This window comes from Pseudopodoces humilis, chromosome 7 (genome assembly GCF_049639895.1).
Source record: "Pseudopodoces humilis isolate 2021_Gansu_Grassland_sample_001 chromosome 7, ASM4963989v1, whole genome shotgun sequence".
NCBI classification, from domain to species: domain Eukaryota; kingdom Metazoa; phylum Chordata; class Aves; order Passeriformes; family Paridae; genus Pseudopodoces; species Pseudopodoces humilis.
The window spans coordinates 60,746,851-60,774,067 of NC_142206.1; the positions used below are offsets into that span (position 1 = coordinate 60,746,851).

Below are 27,217 nucleotides of genomic sequence, written 5' to 3' on the forward strand. Positions count from 1 at the left end.
CCCGCCCCCTGCGCCGCGCTCTGCTCGCCCATTGGTCAGCGCGTTGAGCGGCGGCCGCCTGGACCAATCAGAGAGCGGAACGGGCTGCCGGGAGGGGAAGTGGCGGCGCTGCCTTGGGTAGGGACGCGGCGGCGGAGGGGGCGGGGCTTGGGCGGGGCCTATTTGGGGCGGGGCCGGTGGTGGGCGTGGCCAGACTGAGGGGCGGGGCTTAAGCATGACGTCAGCTCGGCGCTGCGCCGAACTGGGAGCTGATCTGGGGGACACTGGGAGCACTGAGCTGTACTGGGAGCTATACTGGGGGTACTGGGAGCTGTCCTAGGGCGTACTGGGAGCACTGAGCTATACTGGGAGCTGATCTGGGGGGCACTGGGAGCACCGGGAGCTATACTGGGGGGTACTGGGAGCTGTCCTGGGGGAAAGTGGGAGCACCGAGTTGTACTGGGAGCACTGGGAGCTGTACTGTGGACACTGGGAGCTGTCCTGGGGGGTACTGGGAGCACTGGGAGCTGTCCTGGGATATACCACGAGTTCTGGGAGCTGTGCTGGCAGCACTGAGCTGCACTGGGGAGTACTGGGAGCTCTGGGAGCTTTACTGGGAGCCGTACAGTGGGGTACTGGGAGCACTGGGGAGCCTTCCAGGAGTGGTGTCAGCAGGGCAGGGGCTCCCTGTCAGACTCCTTATGCTTTTTGGGAATTCCAGGATGGTTTGGATGGGAAGGGACATTAAAACCCAACCAGTTCCAGTCTCTGCCATGGCAGGGACACTTCCACTGTCCCAGGGTGCTCCAAGCCCTGTCCAGCCTGGCCTTGGACACTTCCAGGGATCCAAGAGCAGCCACAGTTCTCTGGACACCCTGTGCCACCACTCTCCCAGCCAAGAATTCCATACATCCAACCTAAAGTTCCACTTTTTCTCTTTGAACCCGTTATTCCTTGTCCTGTCGCTGCAGTTCCTGAGGAAGCGTCCCTCTGGAGCCAGCAGTGACGTTCAGCTGAGCAGGACACAACAACTCCAGCATGGAGAAAAGGAGCTTGGGCCCATCCCCACGGTGCCCTCAGCCACACGAGTGTCACACACTGTCCCCGGCACCACGAGTGACGAGGACGGAGGCAGTGACACCTCCGCTCTCCACCCCTGCTGCCTTCATCACCCTTGGATTCCAGCCCGGATTTGGGGATCCCCCCCACTGCCTGGTGGAGTCCTTTTGGGAACAACCCTTCCTGCAGCGGCACACGGGACAAACCCACAGCCAGGAGATGAGCTGTGCTTCTCCTCTCCCCGCTGCAGAGCTAATGAACGCAATTAGCGCAGACGGGTTTATTCTCATTAGGGAGCCGGGCAGAGCCCGACTCCGGCGGGAGCAGCGTCTCGCCCACGCTCTCCGTGGAAGCTCCACACCTCCTCCTGCTCGGCAGATGCTGCTGGCTCCGAGCTGCTGCTGCTCCAGAGCTGAAGCCTGGGGAGGTGAGGATGGAAGGGAGCAAGCGTTGGAGCTGGAGAGGAGCCAGGGAACAGCCGAGCTGCCTGGCAGGCGAGGAGAGACTTGACTCCTTCCTCCCCAGAGACACCATTTCGCTTTGAAGCTGCTCTGATGGACACGGGGAAGGATGGAAGGGCTGGGAGTTGGTCTTGCTGCTTGTCAGGATGCTTGGAAAGCTGGAATGTCGGCACAGATCCATGCTGGGCTCGGGGTTGGTGGTTTTATTTCAGAAGCCAGGGTGCCACCTTGTTCCAGACCCCAGGAATGAGCTGAGGCCAAGCAGCCTCAAAATGTGTCCAGTGGGAAAAAAATTTTCCCGGTGGGAAAACACTCAAGCCTGAGGGTCCTGTGAAGCTGAAGGGAAAATTCAGGATGTGGGGAATTTGGTAGGAACAGTGTTTGATCCTGTGATCAGGAGGTGTTTTGGTAGTAGAAGAAGGAAAGATCACAAAATGGAATCGAAATCCTGGAATGGTTTGGGTTGGAAAGGATTCAAAGCCCATCCAGTTCCACCCCTGCCATGGCAGGGACACCTTCCACGATCCCAGGCTGCTCCAAGCCCCATCCAGCCTGGTCTTGAACACTTCCAGGGATCCAGGGGCAGCCACAGCTGCTCTGGGCACCCTGTGCCTCCCCACCCTCCTCATTAAAAAATTCTTCCTTATATCTGAGTCTGAATCAACCCTCTTTTAGTTTAAAACAATTTTTGACGTCTCTCCAGATCCCATAAAAATCTGTCCTTCTTTAGGAGGTTCCTGTAGACCCTGGAAGGGGCTCTGAGGTTTCCCTGGAGCTTCTCCAGGTGAACATTCCCAGCTCTCCCAGCCTGGCTGCAGAGCAGAGGGGCTCAGCCCTTGGAGCAGCTCTGTGGCCTCCTCTGGATTTGTGCTGAGTGTCAGGGAGAAGGAAAGAGAGGGGAGAAGGGATGGACACTGAAATTGGAAATTTTAGGTGTCTCTCAATTTCTGAGCAAGGAGCAATGTCCCACCCTGACCTTCCCTGACCTGCCTTGTCCTGTGGGAACAAAAACTGCTGAAACCCCAAGAGGTTTCACTTCCCACCCTAAGAGGCACCAAAGCTCCTGCTGAACCCTCCCTGGCAGGGAGACCCCCTTGGGAACTGCATCCAACCACAACCCAGACGGGATCCCACCTCCCCAGGGGCCGGCACGCAGAGAGCAGCATCTCCAAAGGCTTGAAACAAATCCAAAAAGTTTATTTCCAACGAGTACACAGACCATGTGGGATGGGGATGCGCTACACCACGACTGGCTTTCGCCTACAACCACCCCCTCCCCAAAATCCTGCTGCTGGCAGGATGGCAGCCCATGGACAGACTCGCCACCAGCAACCTTTGCAGACAATAAAAGTCCTTTTTTTCCAGTACTCCAGATTTTATTTTCTTTAAAAGCCTTGGGGGCAGTGGAATGTCGTTTGAGACCAGGCTGGAAATCCAGCATGGGGATGGAGGGATGGGTGGGATTTTTTTGTTTTGAGGAGGGGAAACAACCTTGGCAGGCTAACAAAGGCAGATCTGTGTAAATAGAAATACTGGGGGGAAATACCTGGCAGCACACCAATGGCAACAGCAAAACCAACAGGAAATCAAGGCCAGCAACGTAAAACACCTTCAATGAGTAGTTTGGGTTAATTGAAAATCTTCCCCCTCCCCGCTCCCCTGTATTCATGCAGGTTTATTTTGTTGTCTAAGTTATTAAGAATTCGAGTTGTAAAACAGGCAAGTCGTTAAAAAAATTTATTACAAACCACTTTTGTGAGGGTTTTTGAGAAGGGGTGGGGTGGGAGCCCCGGGTCAGACCGGCTGCGCTTCACTCTCTCTGTGACAACAAATCTGATTAAAAAGAAAAGATAAAACTCAGGATGGGGTTTTTATATCTCTGCCTGATAACACCAAGAGTGAAACCAGCTGCAGAGAAAACCACTTCATCCACCCCTCATCCTAAAGCTACGGGAGCTGTAGTAAAAAGATCAAAATTGGGGGAATTAGTGGGGGCTGGGACCATCTAGGCTACTCGTGGTTTATAAACATTCCCAGGTGCCAAAAGTTTGGAGTCCAGCGAGAAGAACTGGCCTTCTCTGTAGAAGAACTAGAAAAAGAGTATGAAAAGGTAGAAAAAACAAAAAAAGCACTATTTTTTACGGGCTAGAAAGAGTTACCAAAAGGTACAGAAAGACTTCTTGCCCTCCCGGATCCACAGGGATTTTTAAGCTCACACCTGATTCAGAAGCGGTTCAGCGGGGTCAGCGCAGACCCCCAAACCCCTTTGTGACACCCAGCTCGTTTTGTACATAAATCCCCACGTTGTGATTCCCAGAGTGACGATTCCCAAAGTTTCCCAGGAGGACAGATGGGCAGGGAAAGCCAGGAGGTGTTTAGCAGCAGGAAGGAGAGACAAGCCACATCCACAAAAGCGTGGACCCCAGGAGGAGCCCAGAAAGGTGGCGTGTGTCCCCCGAGAGCCGGGAGAAGATGAAGCAGACCTGGGAATAACTCCCCAGCCTGGCACGGAGCCCAGGCCGTGTGTAAACAGGGAATCAGGCACCTCTGGGAAGGGGCAGCCCCACGGCTCCCAGGGCTGCTCCCCTGGCCCTTCCCAACGGGGTGAGGGGGCAGCGGGAACGGGAATGGGAGAGGAGGTGGGGGCAGGAAGGGGTGGGAACATCCCAACGTAAAGCAGCATCCCACGGTGGGACAGCATCCTGTGGTGGGACAGCATCCTATGGAGGAGCAGTGTCCTGCCATGGAGCTGTATCCCACCATGGAGCAGCATCCCATGGAGGGACAGCATTCCATGGAGGGACAGCATCCCATGGAGGGGCAGCATTCCATGGAGGGACAGCATCCCATGGAGGGGCAGCATTCCATGGAGGGACAGCATCCCATGGAGGGACAGCATTCCATGGAGGGGCAGAATCCCTCTATGGAGTAGCATCCCGTTTTGGAGTAACATCCCACCATGGGGCTGTATCCCACCATGGAGCAACATCCCATGGAGGAGCAGCATTCCATGGAGGAGCAACATCTCACCGTGGAACAGCAGCATTCCATGGAGGAGCAATATTCCATGGTGGAGCAGCATCCCATGGTGGAGCAGCATCCCACCATGGGGCAGCATTCCATGGTGGAGTAGCATCCCACCATGGAAGAGCATCTCACCATGGAGCAACATCCCATGGAGAAGCAGCATCCTACCATGGAGCAGCATTCCATGGAGGAGCAGCATTCCATGAAGGAGCAGCATCCCACCATGGAACTGTATCCCGTCATGGAGCAGCATTCCATGGAGGAGCAGCATCCCACCATGGAGCAACATCTCACCATGGAGCAGCATCACACCATGGAACAGCATCCCATGGTGGGACAGCATCCCATGGAGGTGCAGCATCCCATTGTGGAGCTGTATCCCGTCATGGAGCAGCATTCCATGGAGGAGCAGCATCCCACCATGGAGCTGTATCCCATTGTGGAACAGCATTCCATGGAGGAGCAGCATCCCACCATGGAGCTGTATCCCATCGTGGAACAGCATTCCATGGAGGAGCAGCATCCCACCATGGGGCTGTACCCCACCCTGAAGCAGCATCCCACCACAAAGCAGCATCCCAGCACTGAGCAACACGCCAGCAACATTCCAGACCATCCCCAAGGGAAGGAAACGCTACCAGGAACGGGGAAAAGAGCGGGACCGAGCGAGGAGGGCAGAGGCACGGAGGTGTAGGAGAAAGGAAAGACCCGGAAAGAAGTGGTCGACTTTGATTTTGGGATTTCTGGCTCGCCCTGCACCCGGGCTGGCACCTGCCCTAGGGCAGGAGGTATTTCAGGCACATCTAAGGCATCTCAGGAGCTCTCTTTGCTTTCAGAATCGCCTCTGTCTCCTCCCTACGGCTCCTTCCACCAGCACGTGGTGCCAAACGCTAGAAAAGCAAAGTCTGGAGCGGATGAACGGAATTAAACTCTCATGCACTACCACTGAATGTCATCACAGGGCCATGAAGCACCAAGCACGACACAGGAATCACTTTTACTTGCAGAACCAAAGCTAACCATAGAGAGAATGGTAAAAAGCGGGGTTTGCTGGGGACATGGAGCTGCCGCTGTCCCCTGGACCCCTCCCCTGCTACGCTACAGCCAGAAATGAAAAAAGCACAAGACCAAACATTGAGTAACAGCACAGCCACCGAACCTGTCGCTATATATCCGACAAATCAAAATTATTAGCTTGGAAAGAAACCAACAACATCATTCCAAGAAGGTTTTTACACATCCTTAGCAGTTAACTTTGCTCAGCACAGCTCTGGTGCTTTAAATATGGAACAATCGAACAATTTTGTGAGCAGAAAAGTGACACAGATTTATTCTTTACACGGGGTTTTTTTTGTTGGTTTGTTTGTTTTTCTCTTTCTAGGCAACTCTACAGACTTCAGATCTTTTGCCTGGCAATGCAGATCATCTGATTCCCCCAAAGGTGGCCAGGTTCTTTAAACATGCACATCTCTGTAGCTTCCAGGCCGTGTTTTTTTAACTTATTTTTGTTTAAATTCTGCGGACCAGCAGGTCGTCCCCATTCCTAAAAACTCTACATCAGTGTTCAGGGTGGCCTGAGTGCCCGTCAGGCTCCTCCAGGGTTTACAGGATCACACAGAAGAACTTCTTCTCTCTAAAGGGGTTTTCTGAGGCCGGGACAGGGGTCAATAGAGGGTCCTCCTTGGCGTGGGCTTCGCAGTACGCCATCAGGTCTGCTGCTGCTTTGGACACCTGCAAAAGGAGGAGCCCCATGTCAGGGCCAGGCTGTGCTGGGGACATCCCACCTGCAGAGGTGTCACCAGCAGGGAAGGGCTGGCAGCATCCCCGGGCAGGGAATATCGGATCTGAGATGAGGACGGAGCAGCGCGGCCCTGCTGGGGCTGGTTCCGGGCTGGTTCTTCACCTCTGGGCTCTGAGCTGGCTGTATTCCCATTCCCAGCCTTCCCAGCCTTCCCCCATTCCTCTCCTGAACCAGACAAGGACTGACTTTAGCATCCCTTGGCAGGAATTTCCTGCCCTCACCCACCAGCCTCGCTCTTTATCCCACCACGGAGCAGCATTCCGTGGTGGAGTTTTCATACTCCCTTTCATACAAAGGAGCTGCTCCAGCGGCAGGGAATCACTTCAGGGACCTCATTCATTCCATGTTTGGGATCCATGGGAGCAGGGAGGACGGCTGAGAGCATCTGTATGGCTGTTAGAGCCCTGATCCTTTAAATAATTCTGTATATCCAACCCTCCTGCAAGGAAAGCCATCCCCAGGGACACAAAAATGGGGAAAACAGCCCCAAAAATGCATGGCAGCAGCTCCCAGGCCACCGGAGCTCATCCCAGCCCTGGAGCACTTCTCTCCCTGGATTTAAGCTCTTGGCAAGGAGCTGAGATGTTCTGGGGACAGTCACTCCTTCCCACCACCCGGCGGGGCTCCAGGTGATGCTTCCAGCTGCCTCCCACCCCTGGGAGCGTCCAGGATGGGGCTTGGAGCAGCCTGGGATGGTGGAAGGTGTCCCTGGCAGGAGGATGGAGCGAGAAGGGCTTTAAGGTCTCCTCCAGCCCAAACCATTCCCGGATTCTGCGATCCCAGCTCCCGCTGCCTTCAGCCAGGGCCCTCAAGATCACTTAAAATAAGAGAATCCCCCACAAACACCGCCTGGTTCCGCATCCCAGCTCCCTCCACGAGCTTTGGCCAGCAGCCACCACCTCCCAGCACTCCCAGAGGCGGCTCCCAAGCATCCCAACCTTTATCCTGTCGATGTTGGCCTCCATCTTCAGCTGCTCCACCAGCTTGCGGGCTTGTGCTATGCTAGCAGTGTTGTTGCTAGCCATGGGCAGGCCAGGAGCGCTCCCGGGATGGGCTGTGGGCAGGAAAACAGCGGGATCAGCCGCTGGGATGCTCCCAGCCCTGCAGGACCCCAGGGGATGGGCTGAGGCCGCGTTAGAGCCGTCAAAATGAGGGGTGAGGATGGCAGATGATGACCCAGGGCAGGGACACGGTGTCCTCCCCACTGTCCCCAGGGCAGGGATGGCACTGGGGTGGCACTGGGGTGGCACTGGGGTGACACTGGGGTGGCACTGGGGTGGCACTGGGGTGGCACTGGGGTGACACTGGGACTGTGCAGAGCCCAGCAGGACCCCAGCTGAGCTGCGCTTTGCGCTTTGCTCTTCCATCAAAGCCCGCCAACAGCCACAAAAATCCAGGAACGGGATTTCCGTGCCAGACTCATTCCCTGCCCATCACCCAGCCGCTGCCCAGCGTGTGTCCAGTGTCCCTCAGCCTCCCCTGGCCGTGTCCCTGCTGCCAATTTGCACATTGAGATGCTAAACAGGATGCTGGAGTTTCCTGTTTCTCGAGATTTCCACCCCAGGCAGGCGGGGGATGCTCATTAAGGCCACGGCAGGCTGGATCCCGGATGTTTTTCCGGCACTTTCTAGCAGCAGAGAGCTCTGGCAGAGGCAGCAGAATCCCAGCATCCAGCTCCTCCAGCAGCAAGTGTTTTCCAGCAGAGCTCCTGCCTGCCTGGAGCTGCCTGCCAGCTCCAAAATGGGATTTTATTTTGCAATAGCGGGACACAGCGAGACCCCTGGGCGATGGGACGAGCCCTAAAATAAGGGAATTGTGGTGTTTTAAGGAAAAGATGAGGGCATGCCCAGCTCAAGATGATCTCAGGGGGGTTAGAGCGCTTGGAGAGAGGGATTTATGGATTTAGAGAAAGAATCAGCCTGGCAGTGGTGCCTGTGCTTGGAGGAGGAGTCATGCCAGGTTTGAGGATGAGGAGGGGAGCACAAGGTGGGGCTGTTTTTTACCAGAAGCCGATCTCTCGGGTGATTTGTGCCTCTAAGGGAAGCTCTGCTCCTCTTGGCCCTTCACTGCCTTCAAATAAAGAGAACAGAAAACAAAACTCAGCTCCATGGGTCCATCATTTACAGCACCAGGGACCCTCACAGACATCCCCAGGCTCCTTCTGTGTGTCCCCCACCCTGAGCCCTGCAAGCCCAGCCCCCAGGGACAGTTTTTGTTTGCATTCAGCGAGGTTTGCAGCACAGGAAGAGGTTTCAGTCAGCGGGCAAGTAGCCCAGGGCTGGAGGATGCACAGGGCCAGGATTTAACTCCCTGGTGCTGGGCTGGAAGGAGCATCTCATGGGAAATGCTGCCAAAACGCTCCAGCCCAGCTCCCAGTGCCAGCCCGAGCTCCTGGCTGGATCTGCTCCCCTCGGTGCCATCGCTGGAGGTTCAGCTCAGCCCGTGGGTTGTTTCCCTGGGGGTTTAGCTCATCTCTCCCCGCTCTTTTTTCACGGCTGGAGAAGGGTTTGAGCAGCAGGGCTCATCCCTCCTGCTCCTCCTTTCCCTGCAAAGCCCTGGAATGCGCCGTGGTTCTGGCACAGCAGCTGGGAAAGGTCCAGCCTTTCACCAGAACTCCAAGGTTTCTGTTTGAGGTCACCAGAACTCCAAGGTTTCTGTTTGAGGTCACCAGAACTCCAAGGTTTCTGTTTGAGGTCACCAGAACTCCAGGGCTCTGGAGCAGGTTCCAAGCTGCTGCTGCTGCCTGGTTTGGGTGCCACAGAGGCAGCAAATGTCACCCCTGGAAGTGTTCCAGAAGTGTCTGGATGTGGCACTTGTGGGGACAGGGGTTGGTGGTGGGGTTGGCAGTGCTGAGGACTCGATCTCAGAGGGCTTTTCCAGCCTAAACAATTCCATGCTGTGCCCTTTCATACAAAGGAGCTGCTCCAGCGGCAGGGAATCACTTCAGGGACCTCATTCATTCCATGTTTGGGATCCATGGGAGCAGGGAGGACGGCTGAGAGCATCTGTATGGCTGTTAGAGCCCTGATCCTTTAAATAATTCTGTATATCCAACCCTCCTGCAAGGAAAGCCATCCCCAGGGACACAAAAATGGGGAAAACAGCCCCAAAAATACGGAGAGGGAAGAGTGGGACCCTCCTGGGAGGGGTCACCAGCTTGCTGGGACAAGGTTGAGACCTCTGGGGCAACTCAGAGCCACCAGGAGCCACCACACCCTCAGGTGCTTCAAGTGAGAACCAGTTTGGGGCCAGCGATGGTTTTGGAGCATTTCCACCCCTGGGGAAACCTGGGGCGTTTCCTCCACCACGAATAACAAAACTAAAAACAAAAGCAGCAGGTGACACTGCAAAGTGAGCTGGTGAAAGTCCCACCCCGGAAAGCAGCCCCGGTGGAGCTGCTCCAAGGGGCAGCCACAAAAGCAGCTTTTAAATCCCAAAGAGAGGATCCCACTGTGTCCCCGGGAAGGTGTGGAACCCAAAATTCCATGGGTTTTGTTTTGTTTGGATTGTGTTTATCATAGAGAGGTGGAATTGTTTGGGTTGGAATGGACCTTAAATCCCATCCCATCCCATCCCATCCCATCATCCCATCCCATCCCATCCCATCCCATCCCATCCCATCCCATCCCATCATCCCATCCCATCCCATCCCATCATCCCATCCCATCCCATCCCATCCCATCCCATCCCATCCCATCCCATCATCCCATCCCATCCCATCCCATCCCATCATCCCATCCCATCCCATCCCATCCCATCCCATCCCATCCCATCCCATCCCATCCCATCCCATCATCCCATCCCATCATCCCATCCCATCCCATCCCATCATCCCATCCCATCCCATCCCATCCCATGGCAGGGACACCTTCCCCTATCCCAGGTTTCTCCAAGCTCCAGCCTTGGACACTTCCAGGGATCCAGGGGCAGCTTCTCTGGGAAATTCACTCCAGTCCCTCCCCACCCTCGCAGCCAGGAATTCCCAAGATCCCATCCATCCCTCTGGCAGTGGGAAGCCATTCCCTGTGTCCTGTCCAAAGCCCCTCTCCAGCTTTTTGCACCCCTTTAAACAAATCCAACCCTTTCCACGCCCAACAGAAAAACACCAAAACAACCTGGCAGGATCCCGAGCTGTAATTACAGCCCAAAAGAGACAACATCCATGTCCTGGCCCTGTTCAACATCATCAGCATGAAAATAACGAGGAAGGACTCATTAACCTGTGGGCTCCAAGGCAGGAATCCCATTATCCAGGCACACACGTGTGCCATTGAGTGAGGGAAATAAGGCACAGCCTGAATTCCCTTGGGAATGCCATGAAACTCCTTCCAGTGCAGGCAGAGCTCAGCACGAGCTCCTGTGATAATGGCATGACCAGGAAACGTTGGGTGGTTTTCAGTTTCACTCTCGGGATTTTGCTGAGCTCTGATGGAGGGAGAGCTGGAGATTAATTGGGATCATGCTGGCACAGAGTGACCTGGAATCCAAGGGCTGCCATCACTCCACCACCCTGGGAACACCCAAATTCCCCAAATGGGGTCAGGCAGGCTCTCTGCATCCATCACATCTCCAATCCTGGATCTGGAAGTTCCCATTCCCCGGGGGATGTCCCTGCTAGGAAACACAACACCTGGAAAATCAACTTCCTTCTAAACGCCACGCTCAAATATTTCGGCATTTTCCCCCCCCCCGGATCTGAGGATCCTTTCTGGGGTGGCTGAAATGAGTAAAGAGGAACTGGGGGTTGAAGGAGAGGAGGATGCTCCAGCAGCTTGGCTTGGCTTGAATCTCTTCCCTCTGAGGGTGGTGAGAGCCTGGCACAGGCTCCCCAGAAAAGCTGAGCCAAGTGTCCAAAGCCAGGCTGGACAGGGCTTGGAGCACCCTGGGATAGGGGAACGTGTCCCTGCCCACGAATTCCATGAAAAAACGCTGGCAATAAAAGTCTGGACATGAAAATTTTGCTGCAGATTTTTGCAAGTTGGTCCCTAAGCTCCAAAAACCCACCTGGTTTGTGGCTGTCTGCTGGAGGAAGAGGCTTTGGTACACCTCAGTGACATTTTTGTTCTGTCACTGGCAGCACCCAGCCCAAACAGGCACCAAAAATTGGGATTTAGGCGGGCAAACAGCGAGGCACACCCCTGAATGAAGCTGCTGAAGTTGTGTCTACTCATTCCAGCTTTGCCCAAACCTTCAACAGATGTGGATGTGGAGCAGCTTGATGGGATGAGACTGAGGTTTGAAATGCTCTGAGCTAAAAGCCACTACTGCTCCTGGCCAAGGGACACCCAGCCCTCCTCCATCCCTGCCAATCCCACCCAGCTGCATCCCTGGATGCGTTTCCACACCAAATGGCACATCCAGCCCAAAGCAGCCCCTGCAAAAGGAGCATTTCTGGGTGCTGAGCTGCCATCCCATCCCTCCCTGCCAACCTGGGCTCTCCACAGCTGCCAGCTCTGCTTGCAGGACTAATTAAGCTTCGTTTGGCAGCTCCTCGTCAGTGCCAGCTGCTGCCTGCTTTGCACAGAGCTGAGAGGCTGAGGAGCAGAGAGGATCCTGAAATCCTCGTGCCTGGTACAGGATCCATCACCAGCTCCAGCTCCAAACCCATGGGATCGGAGCTTAACCGCCCCCAGCAGCTCTTTCTCCTCTCTTAGTTGGGTTTTAGCTCAAGGTCCATGGGGGTGGAGATTGGAATTCTGCTAAATGTTTAAAAAAAATGGCATTTTCCCATCCCTGGAAGTGCCCAAGGCCAGGTTGGATGGAGCTTGGAGCCACCTGGGATAATGGAAGGTGTCCCTGTGCATGGCAAGGGGTGGAAAAAGATGAGCTTTAAATCCCTTCCAACCCGAACCACCCCACAGGTTTATGATTTCATATATTTATTTTATGATCCAACCCAAACTTTACGATTTTAAAATTTTAAAATTCAATTTTAAATAGATAAAATTTTAATAAACAATAAAACAAATAAAGCAGCATCACCCACCCCAAAACCAGCTCCTTTTTGGGGTGAAAGCAGCAGCCTCTCTGCTCCTTGCTTTCAAAAAAAAGTCGTATTTTCCATCCCTGATGCACCAGCATTTTCCACTCGGCTCCAGCAAAGTGGGTGAATCCCACTGGGACAGGCAGGATTTTGGGGAGAGCAGGGATCAGGATGGTTCTTACCAGGCAGGGGGGGTTTGGGTTCAGAAAATGGGGTTTTTTTGGTCAGAAAAGGGGTTTTTTTTTGTCCAGAAAAGGTTTTTTTTGTCCAGAAAAGGTGGGGGGTTTTGTCCAGAAAATGTTTTTTTTTGTTTGTTTTTTGGTCCAGAAAAGGGTTTTTTTTATGTTCAGAAAAGGGTTTTTTTTTTGGTCTAGAAAATGTGGTGGTTTTTTTGGTGCAGAAAAGGTATTTTTTTGGGTCAGAAAAGGTGGGGTTTTTTGTCCAGAAAATGTTTTTTTTGTTTGCTTTTTGGTCCAGAAAAGAGTGGTTTTTTTGGTCCAGAAAAGGGTTTTTTTTATGTTCAGAAAAGGTTGGGTTTTGGTCCAGAAAAGGGGGTTTTTGGTCCAAAAAGGGGGGTTTTGGTCCAGAAAAGGTTTATTTTTGGTCCAGAAAAGTGGGGGTTTTTGTCCAGAAAAGGGGGGGGGGGGTTGGTCCAGAAAAGGGTGTGGGTTTTTTGGTCCAGAAAAGTGTTTTTTTTGTTGTTTTTTGGTCCAGAAAAGGGGGTTTTTTGGTCCAGAAAATGGTTTTTTTTGGTCCAGGCTGGGTATTTCAATAGAGGGATTTGTCCCAAATCTCATTCACATTGGGATTTTTCCTTGTCCCGGCACTTCCCAAGAGCTGAGCCCATCCCAGCTCGCTGAATCCCCACTGAGACAAGCAGGCTCTCCCAAAAATTGCCTTTTCCTCCCCCAAACCAGGCAGGATGCAGCATCCAGAGGGGATAACTGGGAATAAAACTGCTCCTGGAGCGTGGGAACCCCTTGTGAGGGGCTGGATGGCTTTGCCAGGCATCTTTTGCTAAAAGCCATGGCTAAAAATAGGTGGCTCAGCTGAAAGAAACAAACCAAAAAAAATTGCTAAATTTATCCAGAAAAGTATAAAAATACAACAGGCAAAATAGAAAATAGCAGAGCCACGTTTTCCAGGGGGTGGGAGATGGGATAGTCTCACTGATCCCAGCAGGAGTTACGGATCTGGCTGGGAATGGAGCCTTAATCCACCCAAATTCCACATGTTTCACTCCTTTCTCGAGGAGAGAAAATGGTCTGAGCTCAATTTGTGCCTTTTCTGGGGCAAAAAAACCCCCTTAATCCTCAGTGTTGCTTCCAGCCACAGCTCCCAGCCCCTCTCCACAGGGATTTTATTCCCTTTCCCAGCCATTTTTTTTATCCTGGATGTCCAACAGTGTTTAAATCCCTGGGAAGCAGCTTGCAGGTCAGAGATGTGCTGCTAGATAAATAAATAAATCAATTAAAAGCCAGCAGAGTGGGGAAAAAACACGAGCCGGTTTCCATGGAAACAGCTTCGTTATCCCGGCAGCATCCGATCCAACGGGAGAGGGGTGGGACTGGGTTTCAGCCCCAGTTATTGATCCCAGAATTATTTGGTTGGGAATGGGATTTTAAACCTCATCCCATGCCCTGCCATGGGGACACCTCCCACAAATCCCAGCCTGCTCCAAGCCCTGTCCAAGGATGGGAATTCTCAAGGCAAGGCAAAGTTTGGGTTTTTTCCTCTTCCCCAATTATCCCGGGGTGACTTCCCGATGTTTGCATCCCCGGTTTGGGTTTTAAAGGAAGCGGGATTGGCTCTGCCAGGGATGGGGATGTGCCCTTCACCCACCTCCAGCCTCGAATTCCTGCTCTGTCCCTTTTCCCTGGAGCAATCCCTGCCCCGTGGGCATCACTTGCAGCTCTTTGTTCCCTCTCTGAGCCCCAAAAGCTCAAACTGAAGTAAACAGGAACCCAGCTCCACTTCCTTTTTTTTGTTTTTTAGGGTTTTTGTGGTTTTTAATTTTTTTTTTTAACCAGATTGTTCAGGTGAAGGATCTGGGATGTCTGCTCTGCTCCCTCCTGCCACCATTCCTACATCCTAAATCCCAAGATTTTGGCTCTCTCCATCCCAGTGGCACAGGGAGGGAGCACAGATCTGCTCCAGGCTTGGAAAAAAGGGTCCAGAACCATGGGAATGCCACTGGGGAATGTGCTGGTGATGGAGAAAACCCCCAGCCTGCTCCAGGCCCGTTATTTGGGGGAAAATCCTGGGAAAAAAGGTGTTGGTGCACAAGGGATAATCCCAGTGGTGGGAGCAGATCAGGCTCTGGGTGTTCCCTCACCTTGGGGGAATAAGGATGCCCAAATTCTGAGGAATAACATTCCCAGATACCAGGGAACAAGAATGCCCAAATATTGAGGAATGCCCAGCTACTGGGGAATTCAAGGATGCCCAAAAATGCCCAAATAAAGGGCAAATAAGGAATTCCCAGGTGCCCAAATCCTGAGGAATAAGGATGTCCAGATTTTGGGGAATGGGGGTACCCCAGATACTGGAAAACAAAGATGCCCAAATCCTGAGGAATAAGGATGTCCAAATTTTGAGGAATAAGGATGCCCAAATACCAGGGAATAAGAATTCCCAAATATTGGGAAATTCAAGGCTGCCCAAATCCTGAGGGATAACAAAGCCCACACAGAGGGAAATACGGATTCCCAGATATTTGGGAAGTAAAGATGCCCAAATACTTGGGAACAAGGATGTCCAAATCTTGAGGAATAATAAGAATGTTCAAATTCTGAAGGATAAGGACATCCAAATACCAGGGAATGAGGAAGCCCAGATTTTGGGGAATGAGGATGTCCAGATTTTGGGGAATAGAGATGCCCCAGATACTGGAAAATAAAGATGCCCAAATCCTGAGGAATAAGGAAGTCCTAATTTTGGGGAATAAGGAAGTCCAGATTTTGGGGAATGAGGGTGCCCAAATACCAGGGAATGAGGATGCCCAAATCATGAGGAATAAGGAAGTCCAGATTTTGGGGATTGAGGATGCCCCAGATACTGGAAAATAAAGATGCTCAAATGATGAGGAATAAGGATTCCCAAATCCTGAGAAATAAGGAAGTCCAGATTTTGGGGAATAAGGAAGTCCAGATTTTGGGGAATGAGGATGTCCAGATTTTGGGGAATGAGGATGTCCAGATTTTGGGGAATGAGGGTACCCCAGATACTGGGAAATAAAGATGCTCAAATGATGAGGAATAAGGATGTCCCAATTTTTGGGAATAAGGATGCCCAGATTTTGGGGAATGAGGATGCCCAGATTTTGGGGAGCAAGGCTGGCATCTCCTCGTGCTGTGACCCACAAGGGAAGGGGCCAGGGCTGTCACACGCTGTCACACCCCAGCAGGACACACATCCTGTCACACCATCTCCAGCTCTGAGCCTCCACCAGGGCTCGGCTTCACCGAAAATGAAAATGCTTTAAGGTTTAATTGGGGTTTTTTTTGGGGGTTGGGTTGGGTTTTTAAGGTTTAATAAAATGTTAAATAACACCCAGAGGTCAGCAGGGGACTGGAGGATGCTGCAGCACAGGAGTGGAGGAGAGGAGCTTCAGAAATTCCCCAAAATCCACAGATGGATCTCCAGCACACGGATCACAGAATTCCAGACTGCTCATCCCATTCCAAGCGATCTTCCACGATCCCAGGTTGCTCATCCAGCCTGGAACTGAACATTTCCAGGGATTGGGCATCCCCACCCTCCCAGCCAGGAATTCCTTCCTCATCTGCTCATCCAGCTCTGAACTCCTGACCCTTAATTAAGGGAAGCAGCCAAGAGCTATTATTTCATGTTAATTAACATATCCAGCCATGGGTTTCAGTTTTTAGCATCCTGCTCTCGAGTATTGGCCAGGGTCAAGATGAAGATCCTGATGGGGAGATGGGAAATGAGGATTGGAAGGGAAGATGAAGGGAGAGCTGCAAATGGAATTGTTTCTCCCAGCATCACATTCCCAAGAGGGTTTGGAAAGGGACAAACCCGCCCTGAGCCTCACACAAATCACCCCAAATTCAAGGCTGGGGAATGGTTTGGCTCCAGAATCTCAGGGATCTTCTCCATCCTCAAGGATTCCGTGATTTACCAACCCCTGCTCGCTGGTGTGGGGACAAAACCACCCCAGAGGAACTGGGACAAGACATTGCCCTGATTTGGTTAAAAAAATCCTATTTTAGGGGCACCCTCCATGTGAGCACAGGAAATGGGGAAAGAAAATCCACAGAAAATGTGGATTTTGCCAGGGTTTGTGCCAGGCCCACCCCTCTGCAAAGCATTTTTCAGCTCAAATAAATCCCAAATCCCTTTTTTTTTGGCTAGAGCCTCACCTTTTTCCCCAGAAAAAAAACAAAAACCCTCCTACAAAGCCTTGGGCTGCAGAAATCCTCGTGATGAGAAATCATCCCCCGATGATTTCACCCCGATCAAACCTTTATTAGAATTTTATTTTAAGTAACACTCACAGGGAGCCCAATGACCCTTCCCAGCCTCTGGGAATCACCCAGCAAATTACATCAGCAGAGAAACAACCCCGTTAAATAGCCCCAATAATCTGAGCCCCTCCCCCAGGAATTACCTGAGACTGCTTTAATTAGGTATCCACGGTGCAAAAGAATTAATTAATTGGTGATAAGCACCTGAACCACATTACTCATAAGGCTCTATTTCAAGCTTCAAATACAGCAAACAGGTCACAGCCCATCTGAGAGTGCTGAGAATTCCCAGGGCTGCTGCCTGGAATTTCTCTTCCCATCCTTGTGGTGGAAGGAACGAGGCTGGGAGTTTATTTTTTGCCTTTTTTTTTTTTTCCTGTATTAATTTTCCTCCCATCCTTGGAAGTGTTGAAGGCCAGGTTGGACAGGGTTTGGAGCAATTTGGGATAAAGGGAATTATCCCTGCCCATGGCAAGGATGATTTCAAGGTCTCCTCTAAGCCAAACCATTCAGGGATTCGATTTTTTTTTCCCAGTTTTTTTTTTTTCCCCAGCATCCAGAGCTGGTGCCCTCAGAGCTACTCCAATAGTGGCTGCAGCACATGGAGATGGGAGTTGTGTGACAATTTTGGGGGATTTGGTGTGTTTTAGGCGTGGGTTTTGGGGTAAAACCCCGTTATCTTGGTGCTCTGAGGGTTTCACATCCCTGAGACATCTGCTGAGGGCCCCATCCCAATGTGCAGGTGGAGGAGCCACATGGAACGGGGGAGGGCTTAGCAGGTTTCTGAGGGGAAAAAACAAGATGAAAAGGAGAGGAAAAAATGGTTTAAAAGGAGGGGAAAAAAGAGAAATAAAAAGAGGGAAAAGAGAGGGAAAAAAAAAAAAGCAAGAAAGGAGGGGAAAAAGGGGGGAAAAATTCCCTGTGCATTCTGTATTTCCACAATCCATAACTTTGAAAAGGAATTTCGTGTGGCTCGTGCTGGCTCTGACATTTCCCAGCCTGGGGCTGTGAGGGGGGGTTCTCCAAACCAATGGGGATGAGGGCAGGGATGCAGGAAGGGATGGAGAAAGAGGCGTGGGCAGGGACACAGGCAGGGATGCAGGGCAGGGCAGGGATGTGGAAAAGGGATTTGGGTAGGGATGCACACAGGGATGTGTGGGGATCTGGGCAGGGATGTGAGCAGGATTTGGGCAGGGATGCAGGAAATGATGCAGGCAGGGATGTGGGTAAAATTTGGGCAGGGATGCAGGCAGGGATGTGTGGGAATCAAGGCAGGGATGCATGTGAGGATCAGGGCAGGGATGCAGGAACTGATGCAGGCAGGGATTCACACAGGGATGTGTGTGGGAATGTGCAGGGATGCAGGTGAGGATCTGGGCAGGGATGTGAGCAGGATTTGGGCAGGGATGCACACAGGGATGCAGGAACTGATGGAGGCAGGGATGTGTGGGGATCTGGGCAGGGATGTGAGCAGGGATGTGGATAAAATTTGGGCAGGGATGCACACAGGGATGTGAGCAGGGATTTGGGAAGGGATGCAGGAGCTGATGCAGGCAGGGATGCAGGAGCTGATGCAGGAGCTGATGGATGCAGGCAGGGATGCAGGCAGGGATGCAGGCAGGGATGCAGGAGCTGATGCAGGCAGGGATGCAGGAGCTGATGGATGCAGGAGCTGATGCAGGCAGGGATGCAGGAGCTGATGGATGCAGGAGCTGATGCAGGCAGGGATGCAGGAGCTGATGCAGGCAGGGATGCAGGAGCTGATGGATGCAGGAGCTGATGCAGGCAGGGATGCAGGAGCTGATGCAGGCAGGGATGCAGGCAGGGCTGCAGGAGCTGATGCAGGCAGGGATGCAGGAGCTGATGCAGGCAGGGATGCAGGAGCTGATGCAGGCAGGGATGCAGGAGCTGATGCAGGCAGGAGCTGATGCAGGCAGGGCTGGAGCCCTGGCAGAGCCCAAACCGGGTTATTTGGGCGGGCTGGCAGAAGTAGGTTGTTGGTGCTGCCGCTCCCAGCTCGGTTGCCGGGCTGACCCACATTATCATCCCAATTAAATTTCACTCCATGCCCCAGCACTGCTGCCTCTCTCCCCTGAGCCCTGCTGCATTCCAGGCTAAAGTAGGCCCTGGCTCCGAGCACAGCTGGCCCTGCCCGAGGAGAGAGGAGAGCAGGGCACGGCTGGCGTGGCAGAACTGGGGCAGGAGCGAGCTCAGGTGTGCTCAGAGCTCCCCTTTGCTCCAGGCCTGACCCTCCTACATCCCCCTGACCACGCTGCTCCTGCCAAACAGCAAAATTGCCTTTTCCCTCCCCAGCTGCTCCCTCGGAGCTTTTCCCACACCATTCCTTGGATGGTTTCCATCCTCCCCCGCCCTCATCGCTTACTGACCTCCTCACAACACCTCACCTTTCCTACAGAGCCCCTAAATCCCTGAACTGGCTCCTTTTCCTCTCCCAAAACCCTGGCAAAGCATCCCTGCCACGCTTCCTGCTGAGTCAAGGGCCCTGCTTTTCCCACCATGCCGGCTGTGGGATGACACACGCCGGGAATACGCAGGCGGCAGCAGAAGCCGCCAGCCTGGGCGGTGCTTTTACACTTACAAGGCAAAAAAGAAATTAAAAAAAAAAATTACAAAGGATGAAAATTTTAGGCTGCAAAGCCTGGATTAAGCAGCACAAGGCAGCTGGATTCCCTCCCTTCCCAGCACGGATCCCTCACGTGCTTCATTTATCCCCTTCCGTGTCCACTCCCGGAGCTTTAATCCTTCTGGAATCGCTGCCTTTGCACCACGAGCTGCTTTCCCCAGGGTTAAACACCTTTCCCTGCTCCTGGGAAAGCTCACTTTCTGTGGGTTTCTGTGTTTTTCCTGAGCTGTGAAGTCACTGGAAGCAGCTGCTCCTCAGTTCCAGGCAGGATGAAGGAGCAGCGTGGATTCCAAACCAGCCTAACTTTCACATCATTTAATAGAAACACTTACACAGGGCTTAGATTTTAGGCTTAAAAAATAATAATCAGCACCTCCCTTATTTGCTGCTTATTCCTCTCCTTAAGCCTGGCTCGCTGCGTTCAAATAATCCTTTTATTCCCTTTATTCCCCATTTTTATTCACAGTGTGCAGGGAGGGAGGAGGAGGGAGAGTTTCCCCTCCCCACTGGCATCAAGTGGGAAGTGAGGGAAGCACCAGAGCAAGGATGTGAGGCTGAGCAATTCTATGAAATCAGCTGATAAATAATGCAAGGGATCGTGACAGGGCCAGGGCTGCACAAACACCACCACGTCTCCAGGAGATCAAAAATCCAAGGGATGCAGCGCTGGCAGACTTCAAGAATTGAAGCCAAGGCCTTTCCCAACACCCAAAGCTGTCCCAGGGTGACGCTGGAGCTCTGTCCCCACCGTGTCCCTGCCCCTTTGCCAAGGTTCTACACAAAGCCACGGAATCCACCAGGCCTGGGCAAGGTTTGGCGTTTCCCAAGGTGGGGAAGCTGGATCAGAGCTGCTCCAGCAGCAGCCACGGGCCTGGAGGTTGATCAGGAAAGGTTCAGGGGGGCTCTGATGGCCGGTGCCCAGCTACAAACCCCAAACTGCTGCAGAACCAGTGGAGAAGACCTGGAGCATGGAGCAGACCTGGCCATGTTCCTGCAGGACATCCTGGGGACCCACATGTGACAGCCATGGGGACAGCTCTGAGCTGCCCTGAGTGATGGGTGAGAGCAGATTCCCAATTCCCAATCTCCCATCCATCCCTGCCCTCTGGCGCTGGGAGCCATTCCCTGTGTCCTGTCCCTCCATCCCTTGTCCCCAGTCCCTCTCCAGCTCTCCTGGAGCCCCTTCAGGCCCTGCAAGGGGCTCTGAGCTCTCCCTGGATCCTTCTCTTCTCCAGCTGAACATTCCCAGCTCTGTGGCCTCCTCTGGATCCCGAGCACTGGGAATTTTCCCTGTCCTCAGGAGGCTCAGACCAAGCCCTGCCTGTTTCTCCCGAGGTTTCCCTGCAGACAGAACAAAGCCCTAACAAGGACAAACATCCCAGGCTGGCACTGTCCTGGCATCCCCAGAACCAGTGGGATTGTGAAGACATTTCCCCTGACTCTCAACACCTTCTTTATCCTCCTTCCCTCCCTTCCCTGCTCCAGGGCAAATCCAAAGGCTCCAAGGAGGAATCAAATCAAAGCTGAGCACCTCACATCAGCCACCAGCTGGTGCTTTCTTACCCAAAATGACCCCAAAACACGGCTCCTCCAAACCCACAACACCAATTCACGGCTTCAGGGGGGATTTGAACACAACTGAAGCCTGAAGAATCCTTCCAGCATTCCCCTTCAGAATTCCCCTTAAGGGGATCACAGGTTGGGGCTGTTGGACACCTGGCTGTGCTCCCTGGGCCATCCCAGGGGGAATTCTGCAACAGCTGAAATATTCCTGAGCTTCATCCAGCTCCTGGTGTCTCCTGTGGGACACAGCTCAGGATCCAGGATCACAGATCCAGGAGAAAACTCCTCCACATCCCTGCAGACACTGCCTGGCCCCGGGGAGCCACCAGGGTGGTGGCTTTTCCCTGGCTGCAGGGGCTCAGCACCACGTCTGTTCCCTGGGAAAGGGACCAGGAGGAGAAATTATTAAAATTATTAAAAGGGAATTGGCAAAAATCGCCCAGGAATTCCAGGCACTGGCTCTGCCCAGGGTGGAGCTCCCAGCCCTGGCGGGATTTAAAAGCCTCGTGGATGTGGCACTTGGGGATGTGGGTGGGAATGGTTGGACTTGAAGAATTTTCTCCAGGGTTTTTCCAACCGAAAGAGTTCCAGGGATCTAAGCCCGAAGTCTCCTGGCACAGCAGCAGCGACAGGAGAGACACAAAACCCGGCCTTAATGACCGTAATGACCGTAATTAGCGCAGGAACCCAGCCCGGCAGTGTCACCCTTCTCTGGGAGGTGCCAGCCTTGGGAACAGCTCCAGCTCCTCCCAGCCAGGCAGGTGCAGGAGGAGAGGGATCCTCAGCTGGGATTTACTCTGGGAATGTGCCAGGATTGGGTTTGTGTCGCTGCTCAGGGTGCCACAGGGCACCGATGTCCCCGTGGTCCCCAGCTCTGAGGGAGCAGCACGCTGACCCCAGCAGCGTCCCTGCCTCCTCCTTCAAGGCTGGAAATGCCGAAAAAAACCCCAAAACTGGTGCCAGGGATGGGCACAGGGAAAGGAGGAAGCAGCCAGGCTTTGGGGCTGGGATTTATCCCCCTGGACAGAGGATGCAGCGGGAGGAAGGATGCTGAAAGCAGGAACACCGAGGAGTTTGCACTGGGAATATCCCATGCTCTGCCAAGGAATTTTTTCCCCTTTGGAGGGATCAGGGATTCCTGATGAGCTCCAAGGTGTCTCACACAGATTCCTCTTGCATCCAGGACCTTTCCAGCCAGGAAAACTGTTCCCAGGGATGGACAGAGCCAGCTTTCCTCCCCAAAGCCCTGGGGAGAGCAAGAGAGGGCAGGAAGATAAACCTGTTAAACTGAGACATCAGCTCAGCCAAAGGAGCTTATCCAGCGGCTCCTGGATTGGGAAGCACCCCTGGAATGACCAAGCTGCAGCTCAGGAATCTCCACGAGAGCCTCACCCACAGCACAGAACTCCAACCACATCCAGCAGCACCGGAGCTTCCCTTGGATCAGCTAATTAACCGGGGTTCTAACGAGGATGATGATGACAAGACAACAGGGGGAGGAAACTGCCGAGTGAAAAGCCAGGGAAGGACGAGATAAGGTGAAAATTAATTGTGTTTGGGAGGATAAGCAGGTCCTGGTGCAGCTGATTCCCAGGAATTATCCAGGGTGTCTCAGCTGGTTTCTCAAGGCTTGGTCCAATGTTGTTTCAGACGGGATTTTTATTCCCACTGATCCTTGGATCCTTGAAACGCAGGAGATGAGTGATTTCAGACTCCAGGCTGCATCCCTGCCCATCCCAGATGGTCTCTTCCATCCCTTCCAGCCCGAGCCACAACGATTCCATGATTCCCTGATCCTGGATCCAGCTGCCTCCCCGCCCGCCAAGCGCCGCGATTCCCTCGCGCATCCCTAATAAAAGGCGTCATTAATTAATCACTGCCCTGATCCAACATCCCCACCCGACCAGCGCCATGCCAGCCACTCTGGATGGGGTTTGGAGCAAGCCTGGCTTCTCCACGGAGCCAAATCCGTGTTCTCCTGGCAGCTGGATCCCGTCCTTCCCAGCTCAGAGCTCCAGTGTGGAGGAGCCGATTCTCCAGCAGCCATCCCGAGCTTCCCCACGAGCAGCAGGGCCAGGAGACCCCCCCCGGCCATTCCCCCCGGGATTTTGGGTGGAAAAGCGCTCCTGTGCTCCCAAGGGAGTGAGTTTGGGGTGCATGTGGCACCCAGAAGGAAAAAATGCACGTGGAAAGCAGGGCTGGAAGCGAGCAGGGAATAAAACCGTGAGAGGACAAACAAAAAATTCCGTGGTCAGCGGACCAGGATGCACCCACAGCTTATTCCATGGGATGGGGCTCCATCTCCCGCTGCCTTTGCCCCCATCCCTCCTTCCCACCAAGAGGCGGAGCCCAGACAGGGAGAACAACGAGAAAAGAGCCAGAAAAGCACGAAAAACTGAAAATCCAAGCAAATCCCTCAGCTCGTTCCTCCTGCTCCCGTGCTGGCTGTGAGCACACATGGACACATCCCGTTTTCCCATCCCGTTTTCCCATCCCATTTTCCCATCCCGTTTTCCCATCCCATTTTCCCATCCCATTTTCCCATCCCGTTTTCCCATCCCATTTTCCCACCCTGCTTTCCCACCCCGCTCCAGGCACAGGAATGAGACCCTTGGAGAAGTCACACCGAGAATTGTTGCCACTCGTGCCTAAAATGGTTTTTTTTCCAGGGTGAGTCCCCAAATCCCGGCCCAAAACGGGGCAATCCAGCGGGAGGGAGCAGCTCCCGATCCCGGGAGAGCCCGCCTGGAGCATCCCGGCTGGGATGGAGTGGGAAAACCGCCCCTGGCAGCGTTTTTTGGGGACACGGGGGGTCCGTGGGGCTCCGGCACCGTCTCTCCAGCCCTAATTACTATGGAAACAGGCAGAGCCGGCTCCTGGCTGTCCTCCTTCGGTGACTCACCGGGATTCGGGAGCCCCTGGAATTCCAGCGGGGCTGCCAGGTGGGATGGCACTGGCCACCCCGGGAAAATTGCATTTTTGTTGCATTTTCCACCTGGCACGGGGTGGCAAAGCAGCAGGAGGGCTTGGGGGATTAGTAATAATAATAATATTAGTATTAATAAAAATAATAAATGTAATAATTATAAATAGAGCTTCTTCACCGGCTCACAGCCATCAATCCACGGGAATCCCTCTGGAATTGTCCACTCCTGATCTTGAGAACCCCTCCCTGCCATGAAGCAGCCTCAGTTATCATCTCCCCCAAATCCAAAATGTGCCCCACGAAGCCACCACCAGCTCATGGCTGCAAGGAGAAAAAAACCCTGGGATCCTTCAGGCTGGTGCATTATCCACTGGGATCAGAGCTGGCAGCTCCCAGGGAATCTGGGAGAGAGGATGGGCACATGCAGGGGCTGTGTGAGGGGCACAGGTTCTCTCCTGAGCTGGGGATATCCCATTTTGGGGCTGTGTGAGGGGCACAGGTTCTCTCCTGAGCTGGGGATATCCCATTTTGGGGCTGTGTGAGGGGCACAGGTTCTCTCCTGAGCTGGGGATATCCCATTTTGGGGCTGTGTGAGGAGCACAGGTTCTCTCCCAATCTGGGGATATCCCATTTTGGGGCTGAGGCTGCCAGACTCATGCTCCAGGTGAGCAGCACGTTGCATCAAGCAGCATCCCTGCCTCCTCCTTCAAGGCTGGAAACACCTAAAAAAGCCCCAAAAGCGGTGCCAAGGAGCAGCTGGACCTTGTAGGGCCAACTCAGGAGCTGGGGTGGGATGGAGCTGAGCCTCATCCCTGAATCCCACAGCACAGGGTGAGAAAAGCCCCGTTGGAGCCCCGGGAGCACCTCCAAACCTCCTCCCAGGGAAAGGCTTGGCCTCGGGGCTTTCCTGGCAATAATTAATTGAGTCATATTTCAATCCAGCCAGCGGCCATATGGTTGGAAAGAGGATTAAAATCGCATGCTCCAGTTGCATTCAGGGAAATCCAGTTATAAGGAAAAATCCTCAGTGCCTGCTGCCAGGGGATGGGCTGGTGCCACCCATCCACACGGCCCCAGCCCCTTCCCCAGGAGCGAGGAGATGGATCGGGAGCAATCCGGGAGGGCAGAGGGAAATAGGGGAAGAAAGAAGCCAGTGGCAGATCGCGGCTGCTCCGAGCCGCTGCCCGTGCTCTAAGTTCATTAGCAGCTCATTAGGAATTGATTAATGAGGAGGTATCGCTGTGCGGCAGGATTCTCCTTAAATATAAATCATTTTCCACCAAGGAGGTGAGAATCGTGGAATCGCTGATGAGGATTGGAAGGGTCCTTAAATCCCATCCCATCCCATCCCAATCCCTGCCATCCACACCCTCCACTATCCCAGACTGCTCCAACCTGGCCTGGAACAATTCCAGGGATTTGGGGAAGCCACAGCTTCTCTGGGAAATCTGTGCCAGGGCCTCCCCTTCCTCACAGCCAGGAATTTCCTCCCAATATCCACTCCAAATCTTCCCTCTGACAGGTTTTTGGTGAATTTCCCCCTCCCACTGGGGCAAGCGAGCTCTGGACCAGTTTTCCTTGAGCTCATCTTCCCGGTGATTTTCCCGGGAATCCTTCACCCAAAGCACTGCTGGGAAAAATCGGGATTTTGACAGAAATGCTGGCAGAGGGACAGTGAAAGGATGGCAGGATGGAGCTGCATGGACATCATCCCCAAATCCCTCCGAGCCAGGCTGGGGCTGATCCCAGCTGAGGCTGCTGCAGGGATTTGGGGTTGGGAAAAGTCTCCCCGTTCCTTCCTTCCCGTGATTACCAAAAAAATAATAATAATAAAAAAAAAAAAAAAATCGGGAAAGAAAGAAAGAAAAGAAAGAACACTACGTCTCATTCACCAAGGGAGAAAGCCTCGCCTGTGATGGGAAATCAGCTGATTAAGGAGGATCAAACCCTCTAAATCCAACCTTTGTCGGGAGCTGAGCTCCCTGCTCAAGGCACCTTCCCGGCTCCAGCCCCCGGCGGCTGCGACCCCATCGCCCCCCGAGACCGTGGGGTCCCGGTGGGGTCCCGGTGGGGTCCCGGGGGGGTCGGGGGATGCGGGGATTGCGGGATTTGGGGGGATTTTCTGCCGATTTCGGAGCGGCTCGGTCCCCACGGGGGTCAGTGCCAGCGGGGGTGGGAGCGCCCTGCCCAGCCCCGGCTGCGCCAGTGCGGACGGGGCGGTCAGAGCCGGTGATCCCGGTGATCCCAGTTCTCCCAGTGATCCCAGTGATCCCAGTGCTCCCAGTGATCCCAGTGTTCCCAGTGCTCCCGGTGATCCCGGTGATCTCGGTGATCCCGGTGATCCCAGTTCTCCCAGTGTTCCCAGTGTTCCCAGTGATCCCGGTGATCCCAGTTCTCCCAGTGTTCCCAGTGCTCCCGGTGATCCCGGTGATCTCAGTGATCCCGGTGATCCCAGTTCTCCCAGTGTTCCCAGTGATCCCGGTATTCCCGGTGTTCCCAGTGCTCCCCCCGCTCCCCCCCGGGCCCGGCCGTACCTGGAAGCGGGCGGCGATGCCCCGGTCCCCGCGGGGCGGACAGAGGGATGGACGGACGGACGGACGCTGGGATGGATGGATGGAGGGATGGATGGAGGGAAGGATGGAGCCAGGGATGGAGGAGGGAGGGCAGGAGGGATGCGGCCGCTGGAGGAGGAGGAGGAGGGTGGTCAGCAGCAGCCCCGAGCGGCGAGTCCCCACCCAGCTTTGTCTGCGCTCATCCCGCTGCCTACAGGAAGCGGCTCAGCCCCGACTTCCTCCTCCTCCTCCTCCTCCTCCTCCTCCTCCTCCTCCTCCTCCTCCTCCTCCTCCTCCTGCTCTCCTCTCCGCTGCCATCCCCCGGCTTTCTGCGGATCGCTTTAGCCCAGACCCCGCTGCCTCCTGCCCTGCCCCTCTCCCTGCCTCTGTCCCCGTCCCGCGGTCCCTCTCTGCCTCCTTGTCCCTCTCCTGCCCCATTGAGACCCCCAGGCTGCCCCCCACACCCACAGCTCCTGCAGCCACCCCATGAACCCAGCCTGAACCCTCCTGGAACCCTCCTGAACCCTTCTGAACCCTCCTGAACCCTCCTGAACCCCTCCTGAACCCCTCCTGAACCCTTCTGAACCCTTCTGAACCCTCCTGAACCCCTCCTGAACCCTCCTGAACCCCTCCTGAACCCTCCTGAACCCTCCTGAACCCTTCTGAACCCTCCTGAACCCCTCCTGAACCCTTCTGAACCCTCCTGAACCCTCCTGAACCCTCCTGAACCCCTCC

The 27,217-nt window shown here is 54.0% G+C and overlaps 1 protein-coding gene across 5 annotated transcripts; it reads right to left on the reverse strand.

The window, feature by feature from the left end:
• Positions 1-2,675: 2,675 nt before the first annotated feature.
• On the reverse strand, positions 2,676-26,686 carry GNG2 (G protein subunit gamma 2). 5 transcript variants are annotated; one of them, XM_088058175.1, is made up of 4 exons: positions 26,465-26,686; positions 8,331-8,393; positions 7,266-7,381; positions 2,676-6,257 (listed from the first exon to the last, which is right to left on the reverse strand). In XM_088058175.1, exons 3-4 carry the CDS (start codon positions 7,350-7,352, stop codon positions 6,129-6,131), a joined length of 216 nt encoding a protein of 71 aa, XP_087914301.1. In that variant the 5' UTR covers positions 7,353-7,381; positions 8,331-8,393; positions 26,465-26,686; the 3' UTR covers positions 2,676-6,128. The 5 variants fall into 5 exon arrangements, with proteins under 5 accessions (XP_087914301.1, XP_005528634.1, XP_087914303.1 ...); XM_005528577.3 differs by having other exon boundaries at positions 8,331-8,397; XM_088058177.1 differs by lacking the exon at positions 26,465-26,686 and adding an exon at positions 16,693-16,713 and having other exon boundaries at positions 8,331-8,397.
• Between the last annotated feature and the right edge of the window lie 531 nt (positions 26,687-27,217).